Source organism: Xenopus tropicalis, chromosome 2 (assembly GCF_000004195.4).
Source record: "Xenopus tropicalis strain Nigerian chromosome 2, UCB_Xtro_10.0, whole genome shotgun sequence".
Lineage (NCBI taxonomy): Eukaryota > Metazoa > Chordata > Amphibia > Anura > Pipidae > Xenopus > Xenopus tropicalis.
Genome location: NC_030678.2, coordinates 125232068 through 125255582, shown reverse-complemented (window position 1 = coordinate 125255582; position 23515 = coordinate 125232068). Strand labels below are relative to the sequence as shown.

The 23515-nt window shown below is 36.4% G+C and overlaps 1 protein-coding gene across 2 annotated transcripts in view; it reads left to right on the top strand.

Annotated features, from left to right (window-relative positions):
• Positions 1-19309, top strand: part of ndfip2 (Nedd4 family interacting protein 2) — a 29477-nt gene extending 10168 nt beyond the window's left edge. Inside the window, 7 exon segments of one of the 2 annotated variants that reach the window (NM_001016994.2) lie at positions 160-284; positions 1600-1659; positions 4479-4566; positions 6803-6927; positions 8176-8242; positions 11333-11438; positions 13504-14835. In NM_001016994.2, the coding sequence (NP_001016994.1) occupies positions 160-284; positions 1600-1659; positions 4479-4566; positions 6803-6927; positions 8176-8242; positions 11333-11436 (569 nt within the window). In that variant the 3' untranslated portion in view covers positions 11437-11438; positions 13504-14835. 2 annotated transcript variants of the gene reach the window in all.
• The last annotated feature ends 4206 nt before the right edge of the window (positions 19310-23515 follow it).

Here is a 23515-nt window from a genome sequence, read left to right as displayed (position 1 = left end):
TATTTATTTTGTTCATGTTACATGGTGTACAAGGTGTATGTAGCTGTATGCACTGTTTTAATTTGCCCTCTAAAATATATATGGCTAAGACCAGAGTTTACTGGCTTTTTTTAAAATTCAAGGTTACATTTACATGTCTGTTTTTTTTCCTTTCAATAGAAACAAGTAGTGACTTCTATCCTGTGCCACCCCCCTATAGTGTAGCAACTACACTTCCAACTTATGATGAAGCAGAGAAGGCAAAGGCTGCAGCATTGGCAGCAGTAGCAGCTGAAGCACAAAGAGTAAGCAATTATATTCATTGTTTGTTTTATTCGACATCATTTTGTCAAATTGTCTATCTTTCAATATTTTTACAGATTGGGAATTCTTGATCAGCAAAACAATGGGCATCTATCTCCACATAAATATCTCGTAGCCCATGGGTATAACATTTATTATTAGTTCACACCAGCATTGTTAAGATTGGTTATTATTTAAGTAGCTAATATGGTAAGAATATCTGTGTTCAGTTAGATCAAGGATATGCAAAAGAAGGAGGCATGCACAGTAAATACTGATCCCTGCACTTTCTGGTTAGAGCTTGCTACATCATTCCGCAGTGCTGTACAGTAAATACATTAAACATACAGATTTACAAGCAGCCAATAGTTTCAAAATATGTTATTTTATAAAAACTGGATATCTTCAAATAACACAACACTTTGTGCGACAATAATTGTGTATATCACAGTCAATGGGAATATAACCTAATGGTCTAAGAGAGGCCCAGTGATGCCCTTTTGTTGCTTTCCTTGTAATGCCAATAGATACTACTAGTAAATTCCTTCATTATATTAAGGTTAGCTAAAGTAAAACAGCATAATTTTATGATCCCAATTATTGGTCTAGTTCAAAGGAAAAACAAATGCTTAGATTCAGGCATAAAGGTAGGATGTGATGTGTTCATAATCTAGGCAATTAAAGATGTGGAGTAAATGCATAAATATATGGATATACTCCATATCTTTTATTGCCAAGATGAAGATATTGTTTTGGGTAAAACTACAGACATTTAAGATATAAAACATACTGACACTCTGGACCTGAAAATGTGAATAACTGGTCAGGTACCAGAAAACACAAACTAGATTACTAGCATGTTTCCCCTAGAAACATTTTTAATGCTGCATAAATATCATTACCAAAGTAATTCAAATAATATGTTAGTTAGGATTATACATGGTCATAGAGAATTTAAACCTAAAAGCACCATCAAGGCAAATCCCCAAAGTCTTAAATGCTTTCTACATGAAACCTGGAGTTATGCAACTATATGCATTGACTTTCTCAAAGTGAAACTTAAAGGCAGTTTAAATACCCTAGTTAGTTAGCCCAGTATGGGTGGGGTTCTAAAAGCCACAGAAAGAATGGGTCTTACAAACTAACAACATATTCTAATAAGCGATTACCACTCCCAAGCAAAGGTGCATTCAAATTGAAATCAGATTTGTTTGGGGCAAGATGAGAGGAGAGCAACAAGTTAAGGGGATAAAATGGTTTTGTGTGTTGACTCTTTGATGTTGTTTCAGTCCCTATTTCTTTGTTTCACATGCTTAGCACGGGCAAATTAGAGATTCTAGAAGTCTGTTTGATGAAATATTCCTCAGCCCTACGGAGGTATGGACATTAATTGCAGTAATTTTGTTGCAACACAATAATTACTTTATATTCTTGTTTTAAACTTGTATTAATTTGTTAGAAGACTGTGGCAAAGTTCTGGTCTAGTTCACACTTGTGTTAGTTATTATTATTTTAAAATACATTTTGGTAAGCACAACAGTTTTTATTATAGGAAGTCTTGACCAGACTAAATGTTCTAGTTTTTTTCCTGGAAACATATTTGTGTTTACTAGTAATGCAATTCTCTTTGTTGCCTCCTCCTGCATCTCTTTTGCTCAGGGCATTGCTTGTCCAATGCTAGTACAGATATAGGATCCTTTATCTGAAAAATCTGTTCTCCAGACACCTCCGAATTATTGAAAGGCTCTGAACTCCATAGACATCTTTTAATCAAATACTTCAGTGGCTTGTACTTGGTCTCAACTAAAATATAATTAATCCTTATTGGAGGCAAAACAGTCCTATTAAGGACGAAGAACCCCTTATCCAGAAAACCCCAGGTCCCAAGCAATCTGGATTATGGGTCCCATATCTGTATAAAAATCCCCACAGCCATGACATTAATAGGATCAACTATATTACTTCAACGGATACTGGTGTGGACTAGACCTTATGTATTATGTAATATGAATCTTTGCAAAGGGGAAGAAGCACTCCAGTGTGTCGGCAATGCCTTTAAATCATTTATTTGCAGAAATGTACAAACAGCACAAGCTTTCGGGGGTGACCCCTTCTTCAGGGGACAAGTCTAAAAATGGTGTACGTCATGCAATACAAATATAGTTTTCTACTTTAGCAACACTTGCTATTTCAAAACAAAATAATCACTTTTTTCTCACGTGTATGAATTCTGAATTCTGTTTCGTATATTGTGACTGCCATCTGTTACAGGCATCTCCTTTTAATAATCAATGATATGTTTGAAGTAGTAGTTGGTATAAAAAGAGCCACCGAAAGATATTGAAACTTTTCATCAGTTCTTTCCAGTTTTTACTGTGGTACAGCAAAGCCCCATCTTAGTATGTATCCAGTACCCAGGCCTGGATTTGTGGCGAGGCCACAAAGGCCCTGGCCTAGGGCGGCAGAAATTTAGGGGTGGCAAGCCGCCCAGCCGCACCAGAAAAATCTGCCCCTATGCAGAGTAATAGGGAGAGTATGCGCAGAAACTTTAGCGCATCCTCTCCCCACTGCTCCGAACGCCGGATGAACTAAGTGGCGCATATGCGGGGGGGGGGGGGGGGAGGGATGGGGTGCGTGTGGTGCGCATGTGTGAGGCTAGGTGCTGAGATGGTCGGCACAAGGGGGCGGCCTTGGGGCACCCAAATAAAAAAACCGGCCCTGCCAGTATCCCCATTTGTCATTGCACCACCCCTAAATGAAGTATTAAAAAGGTAGTTAATCCACAAAAATGATTTCATGTAAACTTATTTAGGGTGCATTTTCTAAGATCATTTTTTTTTTCTCGGAGATATATGTACGGGATACTTTATCCGGAAATCTGTTATTCAGGAAACTGAAAAGGACCTCTCTCATGAAATGAATTTTAAAAAAATTCTAATATTTTTCATGTGCTTTTCTTTTTCTCTGAAACAATAAAACAGTATCTTGTACTTGATAGTAACTAAGCTTCAAGGGGACCTATCATGAAAAATGTTTTTATAATATTGAAAATATAAAGTCTAGACAAACATTTTATAATATAACATTTTATATATAAACATTTTAACAATTTATAGCTTTTTGCACCCTTACAAAGTTATGGCTTATTATTGAAGCAGCATCCTAACCCCAACCCTCCAGAATCTCTGGCTCCCTGGTCTGCGTCAGTGATGCAGAAATGTATGAGTGACAGAGCAGAGTGAAAGCTGATTTGCTGTGGTGTATCATGTGTCTACACCTTCAACAGCATGCATGTGCAAAGGGAAAGTAAAGGAATGGGGCCTGGCTGGGCTGGTTGTTGATGAAGTTATATTTGTACATGTAACAGTAAAGCAGATTATTGCTTATATAACTTATATCCACTTATACGCAGCATTTCAGGCTCTTTTGCATTTGGATTTTGTGCTTCTCACCAGCAGGATTAGATCAGCTGCCAGTCACCCTCCTGCAATTTACATATGCAGAAGCGGATCAGTAGCCAGATACAGGTGTAACAAAAGAGTGCATAAAAGAGACTTTCTCCATACCAGGGACAGTGACAGTGACAACTGCAGCAATGTTACAGACCTCTTCACAGGCAACTGTGTGTGTACGGGCACATAGATTCCTGTATGTTGGATTCACAGACAAAAACAAAGTCCCATGTCCTCATATTTATAAAAGCTTGAAGGGTCAAAGATCTCTGCAAACAGTGATGGAATCAAAAGTGTTTGAAAGTGGTTTAAGGTTATTGTTTTATGTGATAAATAACAAAAACCACAGATAGACAGTAGCCAAAAGCCCTGTTGATTAAGCTCCTTTAAGAGCTTTTAGAAATATCTTGTTTATAATAATAAAAAATATGTGGTTATTTATTTCTATAATAAAATAATTCACAGCTTGTACCCTTTCTGCTGATAAGTTTCTTATTTACTGAGAGGGCAAAAACACAGCAGTTCTTGAGGTGGCATTAAGGGGAATATAAACATGCCCCCAGAGTGATTTTTAAGAAATCTTTTTCAAAAATACCTTCATTTTTGTCTTATAGATTTTGGATGAATAGTTTATTAGTGTTCAGCGCCCTACCAAGTATCCTTTATAAACCATTTGTTTCAAAATGCAAAATCTGTATTTATTAGGTTTATTTTATATTTATTATATTTATTTTGTTTTGACAGGAAGAGGAATATCCACCTAGAGATGACTTCAGTGATGCTGATCAGCTGAGAGTGGGGAATGATGGGATTTTCATGCTGGCATTTTTTAGTAAGTTCCTTTTAACACTGCATTTTTATTTGCTAGTTGGTTAACTTTTATAGCACAGTTCCTTTGTGTAGATACCATCCATTTTTGGTCTTATTACTTGCTCCTGCATTATGTTGTAGTTGGTTGTGAATTTGAGGTAAGCCAATCAAAGCAGAAGCTCTGGGATGAGAGGAACTGTACTGTAGCTCATCAGACTTCCAGTAGCAACAGTAATATAAATTTTATCCTGCAATAGCTTAATCCAACTTTTGCAGGACAGTCATGCTTTAGTAATTGCAGGTCAGTGAGGGCACCACTGAGAAACAGGTTAGTTTTTTTTTTTTTTTTTCTGTTGTTTTGCGGTTAAAAAAAACACAAAAATGTTTTATCTTAGGAGCTATAAAAGAAAATAAAACACATTTTAAAAAGTTAAAAGAAGTTTTAAGCATCCAGTAACTTGGTTCTTTGTTTAACCTGACAAAGGGACCTCACAATAGGGCCACTCAATGTATGTGATCTTTGTGTGATGAGAGACTTCAGGGGATGCAGCCAGCCAACAAACCTAAATTTGTTACCCCATTTTGCAGTTAAATTAAGAAACACATTATGCTTACTCGCCCAAGTCAGTAGTTTTTTGCTGCCCTTAGTGGTCAGTATTGTCACTGGAGGGTGCACAAAAGCTAGTCTCTCTTGCTGTGAATATTGTGTGAGCTGTGCAAGTTGTTCTATGTTGTATTTTTTCCACATTTTTCCAAACAAGTATTTTATTTTCTAAAAATGAATTACTGAGGCTTAACCACTCAGTCTAGTAGTGAATTAGGAAACCATCTTCTTACAGTGAGCTAGTATCTCTTATTAGTACACGCTTACCCTAGTGTAATAAAGGGGGTGAACCTTTATTAATTTGTATTCATTGACATTAATAACAAATATTAATACATAGGCAGGATCAATGATTAAACCTTCTGATAAACTGTTAGTGAGCAAAAACTTATGCACACACAAGTAATAATAGAATCAAACAGATTTACTTATCTTTGTATAGTTTTAGTTACAAGCATCTGCATCAGTTCTGCATCAATTCAGCACAATCGAGAGCCCCACAACCTTTTGTGCAAGACCTTCAGGTTCTGGATAACCAAGCGATGATCCAAATGTCCCAGCACTCATTCAGGAGTTCTAGGTGAAGCTACTGACACACTGTGGAGGCTCCCTTTTATACCAGAGTTCTTAGCTAACCCCCAAAACCAAGTGCTGACTTGTGCAATATTGTGTACAAACTTTTGTCATGAGCAAAAGATCTAACTATACAATTTATTAGTTTTGTAGCAGGCCTTATTTGTTTCTCAAATAAGTTGTACATAGAGTGTATGTGGTAAGAACTATGAGTAAATTACCATAGAAAAGTGGCAGAACAAAAAGAAAATGGTGTATTAGTTAGAGTAAGAGCTCTTACAAGTTAGAGACTGGAGGGAGTGATTTATTGCTCCAGACAGAGAAACAAAATTAATTTTACATTTTGTTAAATTGTACTGTATGTTAATGTCATTAGTTTTTCTGTTTCAGGATTTAAGAATCTGATTATTTTGAGTTAATATGGTTTTTACATCTCTAGACACTGTCTGATAAATAGACATTGGGTCAGATTCAGTTTAGTGAGAAAAAGATATCTCGTGGTTTATCACGTGAAAACTCATAGACGAGATTCAATTTGAAAACAAAAGAACTTCAGAAATCTTTTCTGATAACCAGCATGGTGCCAGTTTTTGAAAATGACTTTATTGCAGCAGTGCTATGCAGAGTCCCTAGGCAAGGCTAAGGGCACACAGAGAATTGGCTTCTCTGCTTGCATCTGCATTTTTTTTTTTTTGCACACCGGGAGAAGCAGATCCCCTACCTTCCAAAACTTCAGCCTAAAATCTTTTAAAAATCGGATCAACTGAGTTGGGAAGGGGAGCAAATGCACTTCTATAAGCCTGCTAAAAAACACTAAGAGTTTTCTTTTACATTGTACAGTGTACATCTAAAAAATGTGTATTCATGTATGTCAGTATTATTATTTTGCTGATGCGTGCATGCCTTTTTGGCAAAAGTGGGACATTATCTCTTTTCAAGTGCTTTTTGTTTTATAAGTTTGGCACTGATGTTGTTTGTATGAGTTTGGTTGCCAGCTTTCTTTAACACTGTTGTAGATATGTAAATTTCTGTGCATAATATATAATACAATCTGTTTTATATGTTCTTTTTCTTGTTCTAGTGGCATTCATATTTAACTGGATTGGATTTTGCTTATCCTTCTGCATAACTAATACAATTGCTGGAAGATATGGGGCTATCTGTGGTTTTGGCCTTTCACTAATCAAATGGATTTTGATTGTGAGAGTAAGTCACTTTTGATATGATTTTATTATAAACTGGTAAATGTGGTAATTTTCAGTTGGACCAGAAAAGCCCACACAATATGGGTACAACGCTCTACAGTGTTTCACTGTTCACGACTCCTTTCAAAGTTTTTGCTGACCTTTAAAATTAATACAGTATATTACAAGAGCTGCATATATGTTACAAGATATCGTTTTAAACCACTATATGATATGACATTGAGTTAATGGAAACGGACTGTTTTGCTTTCAATTTGCTTTTTCATATATTACAAAGTATTGCAAATCAGGAGTGTTTTTAACCCTCTTTTTCTTCTTATCCCAGGAATCAGGGGAAATAGGCTTGTGCATATGCTATATTCTTATTCACTCAGGGAAAATTTAAAGGGATTCTGTCATGATTTTTTGGTGTATTTTTGATTTCTAAATTACACTGTTTATATAGCAAATAATTCACTCTACCATTTAAAATTGTATTCTTGAATAAAAAAAAATGTATTGTTTTTTAGCTGTAATATTGGTGTGTAGGCAGCCATTGCAGCAGTGCATTGTGCCTGAGTTTGAGCTTTCAGAAGGAGCCAGCTCTACACATTAGAAATGCTTTCAGGTAACCTATTGTTTCTCCTACTCCCATGTAACTGGAGGAGTCGCAAGTCAGACTTGGATTTCTTACTATTGAGTGCTATTCTGATATCTACTGGGAGCTACTATCTTGCTGCCTTCCCATTGTTCTGCTGATCGGCTGCTGGGAGGGGGTTGATATCACTCCAACTTGCAGCTCAGCAGTAAAGTGTGAAGCACAGGTCACATGGCTGTGGCACTCTGGGAAATGAAGAATATGGCTAGCCCCGTGTGTAATTTCAAAATTAAATTTAAAAAAAACCAACCTGTTTGTGTTTTTGAAAAACAGATTTCAATGCCCCATTCTGCTGGAAAAGCTCTATTAACTTTTTGGAAAAAAAACCAAAGTTTTCCATGACAGTATTCCTTTAATGTCATTAAAACTTGTTTAGACAGAGCACTTCCGTTTAACACTTATTCTGACTCTCAGCACTCCATGAAATGGATTTGTTACTGTAACAATGGGCAGTTGCACAATTAGAAATGCAAAAAAAAGCCTTTTATACTTATTGCTGAACTTGGCAATGTGTTCTCTTTCTACATTACTGTCATGTCAAGTACTCCAAACTGTTCTTCTGAAAAAGGTGTCTATGGTATTGAATACTTTTTTGTTTTGTTCTATTTCAAGTTTTCTGACTATTTCACTGGATACTTCAATGGACAATATTGGCTTTGGTGGATATTCCTAGTTCTAGGTAAGTTTTTATTTAAAAATAATTAGCCATTTAAAATTCTTCTGCAAACTTACATAGTAGGACAGTCATTCAATAAATTATGGACAACTACTCCCTAAATACTAGAGAGATCCCTCTTTTGACATTTGTCCCAGTACAGAAATTTGCCATTGTGCTCCTCTTCAAGAACAAAGGTGAGATTTTAACAAAGGCTTCAGTAGAGCCCTTGGATGGAATGGAGACTACAATCTCTTGGAGTTGTGTCCAGTTTATAAGCCTCCACTTTTATAACTCCATTTTGGTAACCAGATTTTGAAACATTTAGGTATTTTAACCCCTATGTTTTGAACCTTAAAGATATTCTTACTTTTCTTTCTTCCATTCTGCTATTGAATCCTGTAAAGGAAAAGGCATAATCACTGCTTACCGGAGACCCCATGCTAGTGCTCCAGTTCACTAAAAACTGCCTGGGGTACTACTGTAGGAGCACCACAATCTAGTTTCAGTTATTGGCGCTGGGTTAAGCGCGCATGTACAGTAGAGTGAAAAGTCAGCTTTTTGCTTTAGCTTTGCATGGGAACCTGGACCCCACCCATAAAGAGGATCCTGGTAGGGTTATAAGATGACAGCATATTCCTCCTACAGTAATATCCTGCACCGGTGCAGCTCTTAGCAAACAGGAGCACTGGCTCAGGATCTTAGATTGGGCGTTCGGTGGTAGGCCCTGGGGTGGAATAAATATGCCTAGAATCTCACTAGAAAGGCGTGGATGGACTGCAATTTTTTTTTTTTAGAGAAAGAAAGCTAAATCCTAAGTAAGCTTTTTTAGAAAGGTCTATGTAAATACAGCCATAAGCACTCACAGAAACGCTGCACTGACTTCTCTAAAAAAAAGATTTGTTGTGTCTTTTTCCCTCTGCCAGAGACACACAGCTCTCTCCTCTCTCACCTCTTCTGTTCCCCCCTCCCTCAAGAATGCTAAGAATCTCCCCCACTTAGGAATGTGTGATCTGAGCCAATCAGCATGAAGCTTCCTTATAGTCTTATAAACTGAGCATGTACTCCGTTTGTAAGGTCTGAGTCTCTGTGCAGGAGGGAGGCATTATGGGAAAACATTTTTTCTTCCTGTTTGGCTCCTGATCATCTGAACAGGTGAAATATGGGGAGACTTAAGGGCACTATTGAGAGAACTGAAGGTATGCCTGCAGTTTGAGATTAACTATTTATTAGCCTTTCCTTCTCCTTTAAGAGAATTTAACTAATGGCATATAAATCTTTAAAGCATAAAAAGTTTTATCTTTGAAAGGGAACTGTCGTGAAAATAAAAATGTAATATAAGATAGCAGATGTATTTGAATTTACTCAAATAGCTGATTCCCGCAAAAAACAAATTAAAAAAATTAAAATAACTGAGAGGCAGGATTTCTGATTTGAAATCTTGAAAAATATTGCATCTGTCATTTAAAATCTGACTCCCAGCTCCTGCATGAAGACAGAATTAAGAAAAAATAGATGCTGAGAGGGGCAGAGTAAAGAGTACCTTGATTTTTTTCAGAAATGGTACAGAATTTTTAATTGACTATATTAATTTTTCTTAATTTCAGTATGATGAAGCTTATAATAAATTATATTAAGCGTATTTTAAATTTAATTTTCGTGATATTTCCCATTTAAGAATGTTAGTCAAAAAATTTTTTTTTAGCATAACTTTGCTAAGCTTATGGCACACGGAATGGAAAACTGACCAAACTACTTATTCTTCCATCATTCCTGAGAGAATGAAATGGAAAGTACCCTGGCTGATGCTCACCGAGCAGAGACCGGTGAACCACCCCATCAAAAGTCAATTTAATAAAATCGGCAGCATTGACAGATGAGTTGTGTTTTACTAGACTGCAGCAGCAGAAATACTGCAGTCAGGTATACAAATGTTGAATCATTTTCTTTATTCACTTGATGTGTACGTGCACCCAGTATTTCAGTGTGAACCAACCAAATGCAGTTATACAGATGCAGCATATAATATATACTGATGTTTGTAGGTGAGAAGGTTCTAGGGTTTGCTTATAGTGCACGGTACAACAATCAGAAATTTCTTGTCTTGTGTTTGCAGTTTTCCTTATTAATCTCCAGATCTTAATGGTTTGAAGAAATGGAACTAATGAAATAAGCAAAGTGTTAAAAACTCCAGGGGCTCTGTTGTGTATATGTGAAAAGCTCAAAACTATTATTTGAAATAAGTTGTACATTATGTAGTGTTCAGTCAGGCAAGAAAAAATGCTCCATGATAACAGAAATATACAGTGAAAATTAAGCTATTGAATTTAAAGGTATATGAACCCAAAAATAATTTGCCTAATGAAAGAAATTGTAATTGTAAGCAATGTTATAACATACTGCTTTCAACTGCAGTAACACGAATACCTGTAAAATCACTAAACTATTTTAATGGTTGTATATTGTAAAGGTGCATAGAATTATGTTTAACCAGGCACAATTTTGTATTTAATTTCCCTTTCCACTTGTGTTGATTTGTGCATCTATTTTCAATTATTTAAATGCAGGTAGGGAACAGATACCTGCTATTAAATCAGTGTTGACCCACTATTCCTATTGGCAGAATTAGCACCATTTGCTTGCCTAATTGCAAGATTATTTCTTGGAAGGTTGGAAGGTCGATCAACCCAGAAGAAGCAGGTCAACCCACAACTATAACAGTTACTTTTCTCCTTTCTGTTGAGGGGAAGTAATTTGCAGTAATTCCAGCATTTAGTATGTTTATAGTGGGCTTCAAAATGTATAGCATTTAATAACCCCTAAAATGTTTCCTTGAGAGAATGTAGACATGGCAAAAAGAAATGTCAGCCCAGTATTTGTAAATATAGCAATGTGGTGTATAAAAAAGCTTAAATTCATGGAACCAGGCAGCAATTTAGTGGTTATCGCAATGTATTAAGGGTATCTGCCCATTTTCAGACTAAATATATTGTATATCTCTGTACATTTCACTGAAATTAAAGAAACTTTTCAAGTTCCTGGATTTTATACAGTGGAGCTTTCAGTTGCTTGCTATAACACTGTAAAATAACTTTAACATTGTTTTGTTCTCAGGTTTGTTACTATTCTTCAGAGGATTTGTCAATTACCTCAAAGTGCGAAACATGTCTGAAAGTATGGCTGCTGCACATAGAACAAGATTTTTCTTCTTATATTAGAGGTAAGATTTAAAAAAACAAAACAAAAAAAAACCTGTACCTAAAAATATGTTGTTCATACACTTCTGTATTAGAAAAAAATGCCCTGTCCATAGGCAGTATTGAAGGAAGTGATTTCTTTTATATATCACTTTGAAGGTCTGTAAGGTGCCTTGTATTATTTATGGCATGAACACTAGTTATCTTAGAGAATAAATGGGCTGGCATTATTTTTTACTGAATACACTCAAAGTAACATGCAGCATTTTTTCACACAAACCATGTCAGCGGCCAACTGGCCTGGCCTGACTGATATCTTGCCAGAAATCAGGCAGGTTTAAATTTTTCCCATCGGAACTGCATTTGTGTGTTGATGCAGTCATTGTCCCAATGGACTACATTAGCAGCAATTGTCATCTAGTTTTTGGCTCCAGGGTCAGACAATCTGATCAGCCTGATATTGCCCAACCGTGAAAGATTTGCTTGATTTTTAAGGTCACCTTAAAGCACAAAGTATTGTGTTTTGGGCATAATTCACCTAAAGTTTAGTATTATGTTAAAGACTATATTAATTAAATTACTGGAAAATTCTCATACTGTACCACTGCTACTGGTAAATACTCATACTGTACCAATGCACATATTCTTTTAACTGGTTTCATTTAAATCAGGGTTGTGCAGTTGCAGTTTCACATCTTACCTCTGACTTTCTCGGTAGATGTTAGTACTTAGACTTACTTGTATTCTACTATAATGTAGCATTTAGATGTGGTAAGAAGGAATAGTAGGTAAACTATATCAAAAGGAGTTCCTACCTTCCCCTAAAAATTTTCATAGTTCAGCAATAGCTTTTAAAAGACATGCACGTGCGCGGTTGAGTAAATCTTGATGGGCATAATCTACTGTGCATGCACTTGCAGAAATTTGCTCAGGGGATGCCTGAGACACCTGTAGAAAGGTAAGTAAAATGGTGGTGCAGCGATCAGTTTATTTCCACATGCAGGTGCAGTTCATTTCTAATAGGAGCACCAGCCTGCGGAACTTAGCAGTCTATTTCACTGGGGGTGCCTAACATTTTGGCACCCCCAGTGAAATAGGCTTAACACGTCCTTTATAAGTCCAATAAAATAGAATAGTACCTTTTAGGTCAAATATCCCAAAAAAAGAAAAGCCCCCAAACTGCTATTTGTTTAGCCCTTTACCCTTATTTTCAGCCCAGCATTTGTGTTGCCTGCCCTCTCTGCACCCACACTGACCACCCACCTGCTCCACACCTACATATTGCCTGCCTGCCCTACTTGCCCCCTAGTTACCTCAAAACACAAGCTTTACACATATTTAGCAATAAATATTATAAACCTTTATTTCACATAATTATTACATTGAGTTCAAATAGAGATCATCGTATTTTGACCTAGGATGAATAATATAACTGAAGATGAATATTATATAAAATGTCTCCTTTAAATGCTGTTGCTGGTGAGTGACTATTTCATAGCTTTGCCACTTGCAGCGTCAGTTTCAAACCTGCTCGGCTGAAAGCCATATCATTCCCATGTTATGTGTATTTATAATCCAGAACCTTAAAGCAGCTACAAAGTACAAAGAACAGGAATAGGCAATGCAGAAATCAAAAAGACTGTCACAATACTATGCACAAATACAAGATACAAGTAGGGAGCACCTCCCTTAGCAAGCTGCATGTTAATTGGCAACAAGAAATCCCTGAAGGATGTCGTAACCTCAACATTTGAGGAGGTTATTAGTAGCAAAGATAGAATGACACAATTGAACTTTCTGCACAGGGTATACCTTACCCCTCAAAGATTACATAAAATTAACCCAGACCTGAATCCAGAATGCCCTAGATGTCATCATTCCCAGCAGATTATGGTATGGTCCTGCGCACCAATTCAGCTATTTTGGGACCAGGTAGCACACTAGATCCAAACCAAACCAGACATCCCTATTCCAACGGACCCCATAGTAATGCTAACTAAAATAGATGGAAGAAAATTCACCCAGTTGACCCCAACTTACTGTATAGAACCGGAAACAATTTTGACTATATATTTTTTTTTCTTGCAGATACAGCCAACCAGACTTTCCTTTACCAGTGCGAACCAACTAGTCTACAGTTCTCCAAGTGTATTGATTAGAAGACTAATAACGATGATGATGATGATGATGATGATGATGCAGAACAGAAGTTAATGCTTTTCTGGCAGCTCAATCAATTGTTGTCTGTTTAATATTGTCCTTATGTTGCACATTTTGTATGTGCTTAATTTGCCTAGATAAAAGCTTAATTACTTACAAATCCAATTTTAAGGCTAAAAATGGGACCTATATCAGCATGACAGGGTTTTCCTCTTTACAACAAAGCATTTAGTGAGCAAAAGTGCAACCACATGTGCAGGTTTTTCTTAATTACACTATCATATCCTTAATTTATTGCATCACTGATGCTGGAAAAACAACTGAAAAGTGTATATTGCCAGGATATAATAGTCCATCCTACATAAATTAGAACTTACCTTTTTGCCAAAAAGTTACTAACATGCTCAATTGAAAAATGATGTCTTAAATATTTAATTGACCAGATTGTCTGTTTACTAAGTCCTAGTGTTATATTATCTGTTTAAATTAAGCGTAATCTTAAATATTAATATGTTTCTTAAATAGCCTTATTTTTTTTTCCTACAATTGGATAGAACAAATATTTTTCATCCTTCAAAGCTTTTATTTTGATCAAATTGTGCCATGCAATTTATTGTCCTCTATATATCAAAGCACGTCATATTTAACAGCAGTATCCTTTTACTTGCAGGCAACTGAACAAATATACTGTATAGCTTGTAAATAAGAATAGTCCCATCTTAGTCTATCAGTGCAGATCATTACAATAGATTCCAAGGCTACTGAACCTTTGCCAATGTTTTTATGTGCCTTTGCAAAAATTCTACAAGGGCTCTTGCAAAAATGCGTCTAGATTTCCCATGTGGCTTTCTTTTTCAAATGTTGGCACACAAAGGCCAAAAGGCAGATTGCAGGTAGGCTATATTGGCATTTGCTGACAAACATGATCATGCCAGGGTCATTCTTTTACAGATTAAATTATGCTGAAGGAGAACACATATCAACAGTAGTTTTTTTTTATTTCAGCAGTATACATATATAGAAAAAGTTTCTTCTGGAAGAAGATTCTTTTGTTTATGCTTGAATGAAGATTTGCAATATTTATTTTACTTGTCTGTTTTTTTTTTCACTATGTATTTTTTTTTACTGTCCTATATGTTAATTTTTGTGTGTCAATTTGTTTTGCAATCTGTCAATTATTTAATACTGAGAAAAAATCATCTCTTTATAGCATAACTTCTTAACAGCATTTGCATGATTTAAAGATAAAAATTTAACCTTTATTAACTTTTTCTTCCTTGTGTTTTTTTCCTAAAGTAAAACTGTATGAAAGCAGAACTTTATCTGTTCATAAAACATTATTCTCTATATTAATGCTATAGTAGTTGCAATATTGCTTGCCACTGCAGAGGCTTTGCGCCTCTCCCTGTAGCTCATATCACATACTACTCCTGTGTTATTCCAAACTCTATAGCTAGATACAGATGTTTTGTTTATGGAATGTATTATGTATGCAATGAATAATGACCTCATGGTTTCCTTGTTGCAAGGGGAAAAACTCACTTATAATTGTAGTATGTTGTCTTTTCTCCTATTTTGTATTCTTGAAATAGCATTAGAGCAATTATAAACATGTCCTAGGAATTCCTTTACACTTGTATTGTGCCAAGGATAAAACAGACTCAGGTGTGTAAACATTAACATAAAAATGGAATTTAGTTTTCAAAAAAATACAAAAAGCACTGTTGAAGTGTTCAGACAGATTGGCAGTGTATATTGTACTAGTCTACTTTACACATTTTAGTAAAATAAGACCCAGTTTAAAGGAGTACTAAGCATAAAAACAAATATGGCTAGAAATACCATTTCATATACTGAGCTCAGGGCCGCTCCCACCATGAGGCAAGGTGAGAAGCCTAATTACCTGAGGGGGCAAAAAGCCACCTCTGGTAACTGTAAGAGCCACTAGAGATGCAGCCCCCTCTGGACCCACTCTGCTCTTACAACTTTAGTGTCAGAATGTGAGAGAGGGGGCAGCATCTGGGCTGCTTCCTCAGGTTGCAGCAGCCGCAGAATCACCACTGACTTAGCTTAATGTGCCAGCTTAAAGGTTCAGCATCTCTACAGTAATAATGAGCCAGGCCTTCAGAGTTGCCACAGGAGCTCCCCGTCCTGGATTCTGTTAAGTGTCAGTGAGACTCACATTTTTAAAGTACTCTGGGCAGAAGCTAAGCTTAGGGGTTGTGGTAAATCAGCAAGCAAAAATTAAGATTTGTCTGTTGTATTAGCTGATGCTAATTGCACTGGTTTGGAGCTGCCATGTAATAAGGCTCTTAATTTATTACAAATCTTACTTATATTGGGACATTTTTATTCTATATATACAGTATATTGTGAGTCGGCCCCTACACTCAGTATGTGACAGCAGCACAGAGCATGTGCAGGAAATCAGCAGAAAAGAAGATGGGGAGCTACTGGGTCATCTTTGGGGGCACAGATCTTCCCTGCTGGCTGTGGTTGCCTTGGACTGGAACAGAAGCCCAAAACACAGTGTACATAATTTCTGCTCTAATGTGCTTACCTGAAGTATAGCTACCAAAGCTTACCATGGACATACACAATATGAATGCCATTTTGGAGGCAAGTATTCCAACATGGATGTTTAGGGGTTTGGATAAGTGCAGTGCACAGCATGAAAGGGCTTTGCTGGAATTTCCAACACTATGCCATATTTTGATATTATAAAAACAATATGTAATTCCTTGTGCATACTAAAAAATCAATTTCTCTGGTTTTGTTTTGCTTCCAGAAATCCTTTTCTGTTTGCATGATCAGACTATAATATTCACTTATGCCAAGAGAAATGAAACAAGGTCTGTAGGGAGAACATGTCAAATTCTCTGAACATAAAATGTCCCTTTTGCATTCAGACAAGCAGTTGTCTAGTAGGTGGTAGAAGACTACTGAGAAATCTGGCAGAGTATGGCTAGCTGAAGGAAACTAAGCCCTCTTTAGGAGTATACTCTGAACATGTTTTTTATATTTAACTTTAGTTTCAGATTTTTATGTTTAACTTCCATGTGAATATTATTGTTACAAGACTTATTAAAGGGATTATAAAGTCTAATAAACTTGCAAAAGTGTTTAAAAATAGCACTCTAGACACATTTAATCTTCTGGATATGGGCCACAAATGGATTAAATGTATTGTGTGCATCTGCGCCTCATGTGCTTGGCCAAATTGTATAAATCCAATTTTTCCCTGGGCCAAAGCAATTAAATTACACTAAGAATGCATGCCTGCTTGCTTCCAGGTTAGCAGATTACTTTTTCCAATAGGATTACTGACTAATTTGAGTTTGCAGTTACTCAGAAGTGAATGACTGTGATTGATAATCCAGAATCATCATGCAGGGTCCAACATGATTGCTGGCAAATTGTGTTATGTAATGGAATTGACCAGCTGCAGAGATGAAGTGTGTGTGACCAGTTTGAAAGGGTATTTTACTTTTATATTACTTTCAATAAAATCTTTACCATGCTAAAGGTTAACATACAAGTTAACAACCCCTTTAAAGTGGCCCCTTAAACATCATTATGAATGCTTAGTTGAAAAGATGCCTAAAATAGGTCCTTCTATAATGTTACAGATGGACCTGTTCTAGGCAGTTTATTTGGGCTTCATCATTTTTAGGCTTTTTAAGTTAACTTTGCAGTTCTGCCACTGAAAATGTTATATGGTTGCTGGGGTCATGCCCCCCTGGCAACCAATAAACAGATTATATTATACCTATTTGTGATTGCTTTCTCTCTATTCATACCCTCTCCCAATGATCACCATTTCTTAATATACTGCTATCTATATCATAGTAAAAGTAAAAATTTTAGGTGAACTACCCTTTTAAATGGGTTTTTTATGATATGCTTTGCACTAAAAAAAAATTTTAATACAAATAAATGCTTAAAATGCTAAAGTTGTTACCTCTTGCTTGGAAATCTGTTTCATAATTCAGTAGTTTGCATGGACAAATTAACTTCATTACCAACTTCCTTAAATGTTTACTTGGATCTCAAGTTCAGTTTGTACATTAAGGGGCCTTCTGTAAAAATTGCTAAATATGCATCGGTTTACAATGTTAAATTGTTTAAGTTTTCGTGCATTAATATAATGCTATAAAGATTTGTAGCCTAAACAGCACAGTTTTAGTGCTGGTATCTTTTCCAAGGAAAAAGTGCCCATGTAAATTTATGGTGAATGCCTCAAATGCAGACATCTGGGCTTTGACCATAATATCCTTTGTGTGCCATAACCATAAAGATTGCTATAAACTTTACTCAGAATTTTGTCCTACTGACTTCTCCCTGGTAAAATCAGAGAAGCTGTCCTCTGCAGTACTGTATTACAGAAGTGGGTGGAGAATGCAGTACATCTATCACAGAAGTTAATGTATTTCACTTATGTTTTTTCATTTATGGGACTTTTTTAGTGTACAATGATTTATTATTGAGCATAATATACCAATTTCATCTACTGAGTGTGTCAAGTGGCAAATTATCTGCCATGCAAAAGTGATATAACCTTTATGAATAGGCCCCTGAAAGTCTGTGAGCAAATGTAGATCACCAACCCAGTCCATGCAGGCTGACTGGCTTCAGCCTTTTTGTGACATGAAAGATTTGTAAACTACTGATTTCATGAAATAAATAAGACAGAAGTTCAAATGTAAGTTAATATCAGATCTTCCAAATTGCGTTTTTTAAAAAGAACAAATTGTGGATATGAAAACATGTTAGCGAGCCACTGCTACCGGCAACTTAGTGCAAACAATGAAAGGAATACAGAGATTGTGTCCAAGCCAGAAGTGAACAGTGCTGGCTTTTTAAAAGCCATATAATAGGATTAAAAAGAAATATATATGCACTGGACAAAGTCAGGTGTCAATGGGTGGTCTGTCCATTTGATATAGACACCTTTCTATAAATATGCACTGCATTTAAAATCTTATTGCATAGTGTGAATAGAACTGTCCAGTTCCCATACATTTGACTAAGGAGTCTTAAACTTATCTGACCAGCTGGCCATATACTATAAAATCTGCTCATTTGGTGACCTTGCCAAATGAGTGGATCTTTACCCCAATATGCCAACCTAAGGTGAGCAATATTGGGCTAATTTGGCCCTAGGGCCAAACAATCAGATTTGGATAGTAATACAAGCTGGCAGAGAAAGGACCAATGCTGTCCTCAATCCGACAGGAAAATCAAACCTGCCCAGTTGATATTTGCCCAATTTTCAGCCAAATATTGTTGGGTAGGCCTGTTAGACGGCCCCATTCATGGGCAGATAAGCTGTGGTATCATCTGGGGTATTTCATTGTCTTACATTATCATTTGCTGTTAGGGAGCTGCTGTTGGATGAGAGGTTTGGCAGTATTTTTCTGGAGGTTGCTTGAGTTGTAAATGTCTAAAAGATAATTTGGCATTTTCTACATATAATTTTTAAATTTAGGTGACTTTATGTTTAATAAATAACATCAGAAAATTCAGTTTTTATGTATGGTGCTGCATTTTCAAAAACTAAAATGTGATTTTACCATAAAGCCTGTAAAATACTTAAATTATTAATCCATTAACCTTCTAGAATGCAAAATATGCTTAAATCTTGATTTTCACACTTTCTGAATTTCATCGGCATTTTTATTTTTCTATTTGAGTATATGTGCTAATATCAATAAAAACAAAATATGTTCTTGTTCCTATTGTCTTTTTTTTTGGGGGGGGGGGGGGGGCGGGGTATTAGGATGAGGTATAGGTATTGTGACTACATTTCTGCCCACCGGGCCACAGTCCTGTATCTGGGTACTAACTATGCTCCGGTAATTAATTGGCTTCTGATGAAACTGACCGTTGCTGAGCAGGGAGTGGAAGTTGGATGAGAGAAGTCTTAACGAAGGTCATAATTTTCCTTAATGATTATGTATTTTAGACCTCTGCAGGCCTCACTGAGAAACATGTTGCTCAAATATGCCTGCTACCGCCAGCCATATTGTACTTTATTATATTGGAAAGACATTGGGCTCATTTACTAACACTGGATAGATATGTACCTGGGTAGTAACCCATGGCAACTACATCAGCTGCAAGTAATATAATGTAAGCAACAACTGAATATGTTGCTATAGATTACTGACCAGGTGCACATTTGCCCAGTAAATGAACCCCACTGTTAACTCTGTATATTTATAGACGGGTAGGTGTTCAGTAGTTGGGTTGAGAATTTGAATAGTGGGCAGGCTGCTAAATACCAAAACAAAATTCAGAGGATTCCAATATGAACTTCCACCTCACCCCTCTCCTCGAGAAGCAACCCTCAAACAAATAGATCCCCAAACACTAAAGGAGCAAATGGGCATAAGACTGCTTAAGTAAAAAGCACAGATGAAAGCAATGAAAAATATGCAGCATTTGGAACTGCAGGGAAAGAGTGCCTATATTAATACCAGGCTGTGTCGCTACTGGCTGCACTGAGGTACAGGTTTAATAATAAAGCAAGAAGAGGGGCAACTGGACCAACCTTAGCATACACACAGTACCAGCAACACATAACAGCAGGTATCAGTTGGGACTGGCAGCAGCATCTGCTATGGTCAGCATCCATTCTAATGAATACAAAGAGTATTGTCTGCTACAGGCATTTTTAGTTGCTGTGGTGATTTCAAATCCTCCTGGACCCTCAGTTATTTTTTCCAAAGATTGAATATCTGCTCAGCTGATTTTAACATGATTCAGGCATCTCTAAGTTAGTGCCAGATCTGTGCATAAAACTAGTAGTAATAATAATAACCATCATTTATAGCTTCCTAGTGAAATGGTCAAGCTTAGGGCTGGTACAGAAGGGCATTTCACCTCATAGGAGCACAGGATGAAACACAATTCATTGTTTCTTACAGGGCTGTACACAGTGTCGGACTGGGAACCCAGGGGCCCACCAGAAAACCTTAGACTATAGGCCCACTTTGCAAACTAATTTTCCCTTTCCTCACACAACCTCTTTATTCTCCTAGTCTCTTTTATTTACATGCTAGCATCTATTCTTCCATCTATTTCTCCTCTTTCTTCCCATTCAGAAATAACAAATGACCATGAAGCAGGCCAAATGGTGAGGAGCAGAAGGGCTCACTGACACTTGGGCCCACAGGGAGTTTTCCTGGTATCCTGGTGGGCCAGTCCAACACTGGCTGTACAGACACAGGCGCATGTAAGCGCTGAACTCAGGTGCAACGCAACATGATGTCCCTGTGTTAGTAGAGCTTCATAAGAAAGAATGTATTGCATTTTGTCCTGCGCTCCCCTGTGGTGGAATGCAGGAGAACACCGAAGGGCAACAGAGATCCAAACTCTCATCTGTATGAGCCCTTGAACTGCTCCCTTTCTATAGTTAACTTGTAATAGCCCTAATATGTAGTAGGATGCAAAGCCCATATACTCTATAGGTTATATTAATTGCCCCTAAATATAAAATTGTATATCACGTGCAATTCCTGTTTCCTCTATAGTTACTCCACTGCGGTGGTTTGTAAAGGGGTTGTTCATCTTTAAGTTAACTGTTTAGTTTGAATATTTTATAGAATAATCTATATTTAGCAACTCTTCAACTGATCATTATTTCTTATATTTTTTCAATAATTTGCCTTCCCTAAATCTATCTTGCAATTTTATATGCTATCTGGTTATTGGGGGACACTAATACCGACAGCCAAAAACTATTGCTCTGTGAGGCCACAGTGTTATTGTTACTTTTTATCACTTATAGCCTGTTTATCTTTCAGTCTGCTTCAAACCTCTGTCTGTTTACTAGGTTAAATGTGAAGCTCTCGTGAGCAGGGCCCCCTGATCTGCAACTCTAGATTGTTATAAATAAATGTAAAGCATGATATAACTTACCCCGTATAAAAATAACTGATGAGGATGTTGATCATGATTGCACCCTAGTAACTAGCTAATGCAATTCGAAACTGAAGGGCTGCTAAATAATTAAAAAAACACAAATCATTTTTTAAAATGCTAACTGTCTTAAAATATCATTATCTGATTCTGGCCAAACCAGACTGGTAAGGGGACAGCCACACAGTTTATTCCTTTTGTATCTATCTATCTATCTATCTATCTATCTATCTATCTACAGTATCTATATTTTTGCACAAAGCAAATAGCAATTGTCAGCCTATTGGCCCCCAGTAGCAAATGCCTTTCTAATATTTATTTCTAAATTGGAAATTTCTTTTCCATCATACAACTGATGTTTGATCAAACATTTGTTTTGTGTGTGTATGCAATAATATTTATTATATATAAAAACATAATTATATATAAAAGTGCCCCTGACACCTGAAGGTACCAATCAGGCTTCCTTCAGCAATACAACTAACAATGGAAGTGCCAGATCCAGCAGTGATTCCATTAGCCACCTACCCTGCTAGATTAGGCCAATGCCTCACACATTGATTTGGGGCGTTTCATACCCTAAGGGGCTGATTCATCAAAGTACAAGTTCGAATCCCGAAATGTGTAAAATTTGGATTAGATACGATAATTTCTGATTATTGGAAATAATATTGTATTGGCGGTCCGAAAGTCAAAAAATTTTCGTATCCAAACGGAAGAAGCTTTCTGACTTTGATCCTTCTGTGCATGTGTTTTGAAGCCTCCCATAGGACTCAATGGCACTCTGCAGCTCTTACCTGGCCAAAGGAAAGTCACGATAACGAAGCTTTAATGAATACGAAACTTTCGTACTCGGTGCGACAAATACGATTTATCGCACAAAAAGTCATGTAAATTAATGGAAAAAGTCGAAAAAAATACGCACAGTACGAAAACATAGAAAAAATAAGATTTTTTTGTATTCAGAAGTGATAGTACTTTGTTAAATGGGCCCCCAAGTGTCTAGTAATTCAGCTGGAATGCAACATAACACCCCAAATCACTTCCTATTCATCTAAATGCAAATCTTCTGAACACCGCACCCACATATCAGGTAATTTTGCTCTAAAAAGCTGTGATTTTGGACTAAACACTGGACTAAACATACACAAATACATATGTATTTATGTTAATGAGAATTTATTTTTATACAAATACATTTAATCAGATATAAACATTGAAATGTGGCTAAATGTGACACATCAGTTTAATAAGAATGCCTGTGCAGAAAGACCTTTTTAAAATAATTTTCCTATTTTTATTTAGCAGATTCCTTGCTTCGGATAATTTGTCTCCTGCCACTAGATGTCTCCCTTTACCAGCACTTTGAGTCTTGCACTTGTCACCTTGACAGTTTCTGTGGTAAAGCAATAACATAGTTGCTCAGTGCAAGGTACGTATGTATTTTAATTATATGTTACCTTGCCAAAGGTTGGTTCTAGACCCAAAATATTGCGTTGTCACCCTATAGAATAATGTGGTAATTGGCTACTGTGCTGTAAAGGCATCATGCTTTCTAGAATATATTTTTCTTTAAGGTAACCAGGATTTACATGAGATGGCAGCGCATTAACAGTTCAAAGTGAATTTCATATGGGGAACACTATACCCACTAGCTGAAATGATATTTAAAGTTGTTGGAGTTTTATTTAGAACCTAAAATGATACAAAGTGACATATATATATATATTTATTTATTTATTTATTAAAATGTTTTCTTTGTTTTTTTGTTCTTGGAACATGAATGCTAGGTCAAAAAAGTAATATTCAGATACAAATGATGATAATGCACTATTTTGAAAAAAAAACCGCAAAATTTTAAATCCATTTCACATTTTACCTTTTTAGATTTCTGTTCAATTTTTACGGACTTGAAGTTATTGTTCTTCTGTTACTATATTTTTCCAGGTTTTAGAAATTTATTGATTTCACACCATTGATTAAAGTGGTATTATTGACTGGAATGTGGCAGTATCAC